General features: G+C 50.8%; 1 protein-coding gene across 1 annotated transcript in view; it reads right to left on the bottom strand.

Annotated features, from left to right (window-relative positions):
- Positions 1-260: 260 nt before the first annotated feature.
- Pif1 (PIF1 5'-to-3' DNA helicase) overlaps positions 261-9,643 on the bottom strand; it is a 10,868-nt gene continuing 1,485 nt past the window's right edge. The window contains exons 2-12 of the mRNA XM_013009921.1: positions 8,646-8,818; positions 8,432-8,557; positions 8,158-8,311; positions 7,930-8,044; positions 7,721-7,827; positions 5,138-5,277; positions 4,743-4,849; positions 3,225-3,312; positions 2,952-3,097; positions 1,304-1,495; positions 261-441 (exon numbers count right to left, since the gene is read on the bottom strand). Coding sequence (XP_012865375.1) covers positions 385-441; positions 1,304-1,495; positions 2,952-3,097; positions 3,225-3,312; positions 4,743-4,849; positions 5,138-5,277; positions 7,721-7,827; positions 7,930-8,044; positions 8,158-8,311; positions 8,432-8,557; positions 8,646-8,818 — 1,405 coding nt within the window. The 3' untranslated portion in view covers positions 261-384. The remainder of the gene's footprint in view (positions 442-1,303; positions 1,496-2,951; positions 3,098-3,224; positions 3,313-4,742; positions 4,850-5,137; positions 5,278-7,720; positions 7,828-7,929; positions 8,045-8,157; positions 8,312-8,431; positions 8,558-8,645; positions 8,819-9,643) is intronic.

Genomic DNA, 9,643 nt, shown 5'->3' with positions numbered 1-9,643 from the left:
TCATCTCTTTTCTTTATAACTTATCCAGCCATTGGGTATTCTGTCACAGTAATGTTTAACAGACTAAACACAGTCTGTTAAGAGAGGCCAGATACTGCTCCCAGAGTACCTGTCTTCCCTGCTTCCTCCTCCTGCTGCTGCCCAGAGGGACTGGTGTTCAGGACCCTTGGCTCTGCCCTCTGTCACCATTCCTAATTGGCATAGAGAAGATTACAGAGGATTACACTGGAAACAGCTCACCCAAGATACAGGGGAGAAACTGAGGCACAGTTAACAAGTAGTTGAGAAGCGGTGTCCCTTAACCCTGTCAGAAGGCAGGATCTCCCTGAGAACCCTTGAGGGATCCAGAGTGTTTGGAATCCATTTTTGTCTTCTATGTGAAGGTCACAGGTTTGGGTCCAAGTTCTCTTGGTCTGAGGCTGCTTCATCCTCTGGAGACTCCTGTATCAGAGGCAGAAAAGCAGGTAAAGACTCTACTGCCCAAAAGGCCACAATCTGGAGGCCAGCCTCTCTTCCCTCCTATATACCAATACTCAGAATTGTTTGTGTGTGGGAGTGTGCGCCAGTATTGGGGCTTGAACTCAGGACCTGGGAGCTGTCCCTGAGAGCCACAGCTTCACTTCATGCTAGAGATAAGAGTTTCATGTGGAGGACTGGGAAGGTGGCTCAGTGGTAGAGCACTTGCCTTGCATGCCTGAGGCCCTGGGTTCGATTCCTCAGCACCACATAAGCAAAAAAGAAAAAAGCTGGAAGTGGCACTGTAGCTCAAGTGGTAGAGCGCTAGCCTTGAGCTGAAGGGCTGAGGGACAGCGCCCAGGCCCAGGGTTCAGGCCCCACAACCCGACAAAAAAAAAAGAATTTCATGTGGAGCTGAACACTAGAATCCTAGCTACTCAGAGGCTAGATCTGAGGATTACAGTTCAAACCCAGCCTGGGCAGAAAAGTCTGAGAGATTCTTATCTCCAATAACCTACTCAGAAAAAGCCAGAAGTGGCTCTGTGGCTCAAGTGATAGAGTCTTAGCCCTGAGCACAAAGAGGCTCAGGATCAGTGCCCAGACCCTGAGTTTCAAGCCCCAGGTTCAGCCAAAAAATAAATAAATAAATAAAAGTTTCATGGGCTTTTCTGCCTAGGCCAGCTTTGAATCATCATCATTAGATCTCAGCCTCCTGAGTAGCTAGGATTACAAGGGTGAGCCACCAGGGCTGGCTTTGCTATTCAGGATTCTACTGGGCTTTCCTTCTGTCCTGTCGTAACTCCCAGCCTCTCCCATTCACAGGGCCCACCATTGGGTGACCTCTTACCAGACTGAGACCCCTGCGCTGCTGTAGGGTAGTATAAAAATGTAGCACGCGGGGATCACAGCGAACCACCATGGGGTCAAAGTCCAGCACACGTAACCCCTGTAGGCTGCGTGCCCGGGAAAGGGCCACGTACGCTTGACCACTGGCAAACACACGGCCCAGCGAGATCTCCACACAGTCCAGAGACATGCCCTGAAAAATGGAAGGACAGAGATGGATCCAGATTAGCCTGAAGTCCCTTGTGCCCACCTTTACCAGCCAGCTACAGCTCCTGAGGACCCTCCCCTAGTCTAGAACGTCTCCAGGAGGGCTGGGAATGTGGCTTAGTGGTAGAGTGCTTGCCTAGCATGCAGGAAGCCTTGCATTCAAATCCTTAGTACCACAGAAAAAGCCAGAAGTGGCACTGTGGCTCAAGTGGTAGAGCACTAGCCTTGAGCAAAAGAAGCTCAGGGATAGTGCCCAGGCCCTAAGTTCAAGTCGCAGGACTGGCAAAAATAAGAACAGCTCAACTGAACGTGAGGGGACCAGGAGATAGGATAAAAGGGGAAGGGCTGGAGCAGGAAAGAAGGGTTTAGGCTCTGGGCCTAACAGATGTGCAGCTGCATTCAGGCTTTGCCTCTCACTACCCCAAATTCCCTGGGATGAATTCCTTCACTCTTTCTATAAAGTGGGCGTGGTTTAATTAATACAGTTACAAAAACTTGAGATGGGGAGAGAAGGAGGTGGTTATTATTATTATTATTATTGCCAGTTGTGGGGCCTGAACTCTGGGCCTGGGCGCTGTCCCTTAGCTCTTCAGCTCCAGGCTAACGCTCAACCACTTGAGCCACAGCGCCACTTCTGGCTTTTTCTGCTTCTGTGGTGCTGAGGAATCGAACCCAGGGCCTCATGCATGCAAGCCAAGCGCTCTATCACTGAGCCACCTTCCCAGCCCAGGAGGTGGTTTTTGCTGGAGTGGGCACTTATTTTGCTTATTTGCCAGTCACAGGGCTTGAACTCAAGACCTTGACACTGTCTCTGAGCTTCTTTTGCTCAAGGCTAGCGCTCTACCACATGAGCTGAGGAACTGAACCCAGGGCCTTATGCATGCAAGGCAAGCGCTCTACCACTGAGCCACCTTCCTAGCCCAGCTTTTTTTTTTTTTCCTCAAGTCTGTTAGTCTACTACTTGAGCCATAGCTCTACTTCTGCTTTTTTGCTGGTCAATTGGAGAAAAGAATCTCTGGGATTTGTCTGCCTAAGCTAGCTCTGAAACTTGATCCTCAGATCTCAGCCTTCTGATAGCTAGAATTATAAGCACAAACCACTGAGAACCAGCTAATCTAATCTGGAACTTCCTTTCTTCCTTTCTTTTTTGTGGGTTGTGGGGGCTGAACTCTGGGCCTGGGCGCTGTCCTTCAGCTCTTCAGCTCCAGGCTAACGCTCAACCACTTGAGCCACAGCGCCACTTCCAGCTTTTTTCTGCTTCTGTGGTGCTGAGAAATCGAACCAAGGGCCTTATACATGTGAGGCAAGCACTCTACCATGGAGCCAACCTCCTAGCCCTAACCTGGAACGTTCTATCCAGGACAAATTCATTCCCCACCCATAAGACCTTCAAACCTATTTCCCTCAGTGTATTTTGCGCTCACTCTACACTGGGTAATCACCTGGCTTTTGTGGATGGATAGTGCCCAGGCCAGCTGGAGGGGCAGCTGCTGCCGGCTGAGGAAGTGGCCCCCGGTAGTCTGCACTGTCCAGCGCTCTGCGTGGATGACCTCAGTGATTCCACACAGGAACCGTACCTGGGGCAGCCCTGAGGAAAGCATGATCAAGTCAGACCTGCCTGAGAGGGTAGGAATTAGGGGCCTCTAGCCTTTTCCTCCCCACGTTTACCCTGTAGAGTTGCTCTGCTGGAAATCTGAGCAGCACCCTTCACTCACCTCTTCCCTCTGCCTCGAACCCCACTACCACCCCTCGGGCGCCATTCACCAGACCTCGAGACACTGCCAAGTTCTTCACCAACATCACCTGCAGGGGAGGAAGTAGAGAAGGGGCCACCCTGGACTGGGCTCATCCCCATTAGTTCTGCAACTCATTGTGACAAATGCATGTGACAAACCCTTCTTGAGACTCTGCTTTCCTTTCTGTCAGAGGTGGATTGCGTTTGCTCAATCAATACCTCAAGGTGGAAAAGGTATGTCACAAGGCTTCAAAAAGGGTCAGATCAGCTGGGCACTGGTGGCTCATTCCTATAATTGTAGCTCTTCAGGAGGCTGAGATCTGAGGATCGCAGTTCCAATCCAGCTCAGGCATGAAATTCCATGAGAATCTTATCTCCAATTTCAACAAGAAAACTAGAAGTGGCACTATGGCTCAAAGTAGTAGAGTGCTAGACTTGAGCATAAAAGTTCAGGGACAGGACTGGGGAGGTGGCTCAGTGGTAGAGCGCTTGCCTTGCATGCCTGAGGCCCTGGGTTCGATTCCTTAGCACCACATAAGCAAAAAGAAAAAATCCGGAAGTGGCGCTGTGGCACAAGTGGTAGAGCTCTAGCCTTGAGCTGAAGAGCTGAGGGACAGCGCCCAGGCCCAGAGTTCAAGTCCCACAACCGGACCCAAAAAAACAAAGCTCAGGGACAGTATGCAGGCTCTGAGTTCAAGCCCCAGGACTGACAAAAGAAAAGAGTCAGATCTATTATGGGGGCTACAGGTCTTAAGAGATGGTTTCTAGGTGCCAGGTGCTGGTGGCTCACACTTGTAGCTACTCCAGAGGCTGAGATCTGAGGATTGTAGATCAAAGCCAAGCCAGGTGGGAAAGTCTGTGAGAAAAAGCTGTTTTTGTTTATGTGGTACCAAGGAATCAAACCCAGGGCCTCATGAATGCTAGGGAAGCACTCTACCACATTCCTAGCCCTCCCTTAGCTTTGTTACTCAAGGCTAGTGCTCTACCTCTTGAGCTACAGCTCTACTTCTGGCTTTTTGCCAGTTAATTGGAAATAAAGAGTTTCATGCCACTTTCCTGCCCAGGTTGGATGTGAATTGCAGTCCTCAGATCTCAGCCTCCTGAATAGCTACAATTACAGGCATGATCCACTGGCAAGCAGCTAGGGAGGGAGATGTTTTTTGTTGTTGTTGATCATGGGGCCTGAACTCTAGGCCTGGGCACTGCCCCCTCAGCTCTTCAGCTCAAGGCTAGCGCTCTACCACTAGAGCCACAGTGCCACTTCCTACTTTTTTTTTTTTTTTTGCTTGTCTGGTGCTGAGGAATTGAACCCAGGGCCTCATGCATGTGAGGCAAGCACTCTACCACTGAGCTACCTTCCCAGCCCAGGAGGGAGGTTTTGATGTGGTCACAGGTCTCCCCAGTAGCTACAAAGAGGCCTGGGCAGAGGGGTAGTACCAAGAAGTACTTAAGAAGAACAGCCCAGGCTTCTAGGGTCTAGACCTTGCTTCTCACCTACCTGGGCCCCTTGCTTTAGCTGAAGGAGCCGGCTAACAGGACACTGGGCATCCAAGGTCCGGGCTAGCTCAGGATCACTGTCCACAGCCTCAAAGCTATGAACTTCACCTGGAAAAAGAGAGTTGGGAAAACATTATCAATCACTGGCTTGTGGTTCAGCTGCCAAAAGTACATATTGGGCCAGGGCATGGTCTGAAGGCCGCTCAAGCCTAGCAGAGGCTTTGCAGTCAGTTCCCCATATCTCTTGGGGACAGTTATATTTACAAATGTCAGGGTCTTTCTGGCCACAGAGGTCTGGAGGCTGGTTATGCAAATGAGCTCATGAGTCCACCAGCACCTGGGAGGCGGGGCCCATACGTGGCCCCTCCCAGCTAGAGGGGCCAGCTTGGTACTTACCTGGCAGCTCCCGCAGCCGCCTCTCATTAGTGAGCGCTACATCATCTTGGTGAGTACAGAGTCTCGTGGCCACAATTCCGTCTCGCCCCACGTTGTGGGCAGCTGTGGCTCTGAGCTGGCGGGTGACCTCATCGGAGCACCTGTGGAAGCTGGATTGTCAGAGCTTTCTGTACACCAGAGAAGGTGGGGGGCTGGGGGGAGGGGGAGCGGTATGGCCTGAGCACCAGACTATGAAACCAAAAAAAGGGTACCACAGAAAGATGGTACCCTGAAGGCCTGCCAACTTGGCCCTTCTTTACTTGGACCCCAGATATGATAAAGGAACATGAGGTAGGGGTACTAGGTTGTGATCACAGGGGTACCCCCTTTCCTGGATCCCCCCCTGGGAGAAGCTAGCTACCCTTCCATCACTGCCCTTGAGGACTGCTAGAGAGGATGAGTGTAGACCAAAGGACCAGGAAAAAAAAAAAGGGTTTCATGGGATTTTCTGCCTATGCTGGCTTTGAACCATGATCCTCCGATCTCAGCCTCCTGAGAAGCTAGAATTACAGGTAGGTATGAGCCACTGGCACCTTGCTTTTCTTCTTCTTGGCATGGGGCTTAAACTCAGGGCCTGGGTGCTGTTCCTGAGGTTCTTTTGCTCAAAGCTTATGCTCTACCACCTTGAGCCATAGTTCTACTTCTGGTTTTTAGGTGGTTAATTGGAGATGTCTCACAAATTTCTTGCCTGGGCTGACAGAACTGGGTCCTCATATCTAGCCTCCTGAGTAGCTAGGATTTCAAGCATGAGCCATTGGCACCCAGCTTCTAGCCTCTAGTACTGTTTTTTGTCTTTGCCCTACCTTGGGCTTGCCCTCAGGACCTGGGCACTATCCCTGAGCTTCTTTTGCGCAAGGTTAGTACTCTACCACATGAGCCACAGCATCACTTCCTTCTTTTTCTGTTGATGTGGTATTGAGGAGTCAACCCAGGACTTCATGCATGCTAGGCAAGCACTCTACCACCAACCCACATTCCCAGCCCTATTTCTATGCTTTCTGTGTGTGTTGTTGTTTGGAGAGCATGTCCCATTATTTATTTAACCAAAACTGGCTTCCAATTCTTCTTCTCCCCTCCTACCCCCCAAGGGTCTGGTACTTGAGCTCAGGACCTAGGTGCTATCCCTCAGCCTCTTTGTGCTCAAGGCTAGCACTTTACCACTTGAGCCACAGTGCCATTTCCAGCTTTTAATGAGTAGTTTATTGGCAATCAGAGTTTCACAGATCTGGGCTGGGAAGTTGGCTCAGTGGCAGAGCGCTTGCCTTGCATGCCTGAGGCCCTGGGTTCGACTCCTCAGCACCACATAAGCAAAAAGAAAAAAGCCGGAAGTGGCGCTGTGGCTCAAGTGGTAGAGCGCTAGCTTTGAACTGAAGAGCTGAGGGACAGCGCTCAGGCCCAGAGTTCAGGCTACACAACGGGACCCCCCAAAAAAAAACAAAAAACAGAGTTTCACAGATCTTCCTGCCTGGCTTCAAACTGTAATCCTCAGATCTCAGCCTGTTGAGTAATTAGGATTATAGGCCTGAGCCACCAGCACCTGGCTTGGCCTGAAAATTTTTTTTAAAAAAAATTTTATTGTAAAAATACTGTATACAGGGGTTACAGTTACATGAGTAAGGTAATGAGTACATTTCCTATTACGCATTGTTGCCTCCTCCTTTGTTTTTTTGGCCTGAAATTCTTAATCATCCTGCCATAGCCTCATGGGTGTTGGGATTACATATGTGTTTCCCTGATTGGCACCATAACACTTTTATCTTGTGCCAGCCCTAAAGCTTGAACTCAGGGCCTGGGCCTTGTTTTGTTTTGGTTTTTTGTTTTACCAGTCCTGGGGCTTGAACTCAGGGCCTGGACACTATCCCTGAGTTTCTTTTGCTCAAAGCTAGTGCTCTATCACTTGAGCCACAGTGCCACTTCCAACTTTTTATGTTTATGTGGTGATACTGAGGAATCGAACCTAGGACTTCATGCAAGCACTGAGCCACATACCCAGCCCCAGGGCCTGTTCTTGTCCCTGAGCTTTTTTGCTCAAGTCTAGCACTCTACCACTTTAGCCACAACTCCATTTCAGGCTTTTGGTGGTTAATTGGAGATATGAGTCTCACTGACTTTCCTGCCCAGGCTGGCTTCAAACTGCAATCCTCAGATCTCAGCCTTCTGAGTAGCTAGGATTACAGGTGTGAGCAACCGGTACACAGCACCATAACACTTTTTTTTTTTTAATTGTTGTTATGGGGCTTGAACTCTGGGCCTGGGTGCTGCCCCTCAGTTCTTTCAAGGCTAGTGCTCTATCACTTGGGCCACAGCGCCACTTCCGGCTTTTTCTGTTTATGTGGTGCTGAGGAATCAAACCCAGGGCCTCATGCATGCAAGGTAAGTACTTTGTCATTGAGCCACCTTCCCAGCCCACCATAACACTCTTGACTACAGTAGTGTGGCTTCAGTTGACCCTGCTTCTGACCACAAGCATCTCTCCTTTTGCTCTACTCCAACACATGCTTGTATCTTCCTCCCACAGCCTATTCTCTATCCTCCATGGCCCACCTGCCCAGCCTTATGGCCTGCAGCAAAGAGATGAAAGTCTGGTCTGCCTGCCTCCACACCTCAGTCAACTCCAGGGTCACTGGCACACATCTCTTCCAGCTCTTGGCCTGGTGAGATCAGGGGTAGGGGAAGATCAGCAAGCACAATAGAACCCTCCCCCCATACATACACACACACACAGGGGACAGGCCCAGGAGTTGAGTGCACACTTGGAAACAGAACTGAGGGCTCTGAGAGCCTTTGGTCACTGGCGGCAGCTGCAGGAAATCCCCACAGATGATGAGTTGGATCCCACCAAAGGGCTTGTTCTGCTGCCGAACGGCTCTGGAAGAGAGCAGGGAGATGGGGGTGGGGGGGTAGGGGTGGTGCTTTAGAAACCAGGTGGGCAGATCCCTCTAGAGTCTTCTTCTCTAACTGTCCTTGCTGCAGGAACTGACCTGGCCACGGCTTCCAGCTTGTCAAACAAGTCAGCCTCCACCATGGAGATCTCATCAATGACCAAGCGCTGGCAGGTCAGCCAACCTTGCCGCACGCCGGGCCGCTGGGCCAGGGCTACGCACTGAGCCAGAGGAGCCTGGCCTGAGCCAATACCTGTGAATCACACTATTCAGCCTGGACTGAAAGACACCCCAAGGCTTCTGATCACCCTGATCTCTCCCTCCCTCAATCCCCTTTGCCCTGAGTTCAAGCCCAGGGGTTTCCCCTATTTACCTGCAAAGGCGTGGAGGGTGGTGCCCCCGATGTGGCAGGCTGCCACCCCAGTGCTGGCAGTGGCCACAGTGCCTGTTGGGGGCAGTGAGCCCAAGATACGCTTCAGCAGATAGGACTTCCCGGTGCCTGTGCAGAGGGCAAAGTCAGAGCCACCTGCTTGCTCCTCCATCCTGCCCTCCCTCCTCCCTTCCCCCCTACCCCTACTCCCTATTACCTGCGCTCCCAGTAAAGAAAACACTCTGGCCTTTCAAAACAGCCCTCAGCACAGCAGCCTGTTCCTCAGACAGCTGTGGCTTGGAGCGGGGCAGATTCAGCCTCTTCACAGGCAGAGGCCACTTTGGGGTTTCCTGGGAGGGAAATGAGGGTGTCTTAGAACCTCCGGCCATCCTTTGGGTGTGTGTGCAATGCACACCTGGTGTTCTTTCTTTGTCCCTTTCAAACACTTATTTGTTTGTTTACTATTTAGGGCGAGTATTGGGGCTTGAACTCAGGGCCGCACACTCTCATCTCAGCTTTTTCTACTCAAGTCTGGTGCTCTACAATTAAGCCACAGCTTCACTTCTGGCCGTTTGGTTAATTGGCATGGACTTACCTGGCCCAAGCTGGCTTCCAATGGTGATCCCCAGATCTCAGCCTTCTGAGTAGCTAGGATTAAAAGTATGAGCCACCAGCACCTGGCCCTCTACCATCTGTTAGCTTCACTCCTTAGAAATCTTGGGCAGCTCTGGTTCATCTGGAGATCTTGTTAGAAATTACTGAAGTCCAGGTCTTGCTTGTGCCCTGAAGACCCCTAGTGTGGATCTTCCTTCAGCTTCTTCTCCTGAGATCCTTAACCATTCTGGTCCAGTCATCCAACTTACCTTCCTACATTATCTTCCTAGCACAAACTTGTCTCTCACCCAAGCAAAACCCTGCCTGAGTTGGGCTTCAATAGCTCATGCCTATAATCCTAGCTACTCAGGAGGCTGAGATCTGAAGACTGCAGTTCAAAGGTAGGCTAGATAGGAAAGTCTGTAACACTCTTATCTCTAATTAGCTAGCAAAAAGCCAGAACTGGAGGTGTGGCTCAAGTAGTGGAGCACCAGCCTTGACTAAAGATGTCAAGGGACAGCACCCAGGACCTGAGTTTAAGACCCAGTACTAGTACACACACAAGAAAGGAAGGAAGGGAGAGTGGGAAGGAAGGGAGAGAGAAAGAGGAAGGAAGGAAGG

The sequence above is a fragment of the Dipodomys ordii genome, unplaced genomic scaffold (genome assembly GCF_000151885.1).
Source record: "Dipodomys ordii isolate 6190 unplaced genomic scaffold, Dord_2.0 Scaffold11, whole genome shotgun sequence".
NCBI lineage: Eukaryota > Metazoa > Chordata > Mammalia > Rodentia > Heteromyidae > Dipodomys > Dipodomys ordii.
This window is presented reverse-complemented; position numbering and strand designations above follow the sequence as displayed.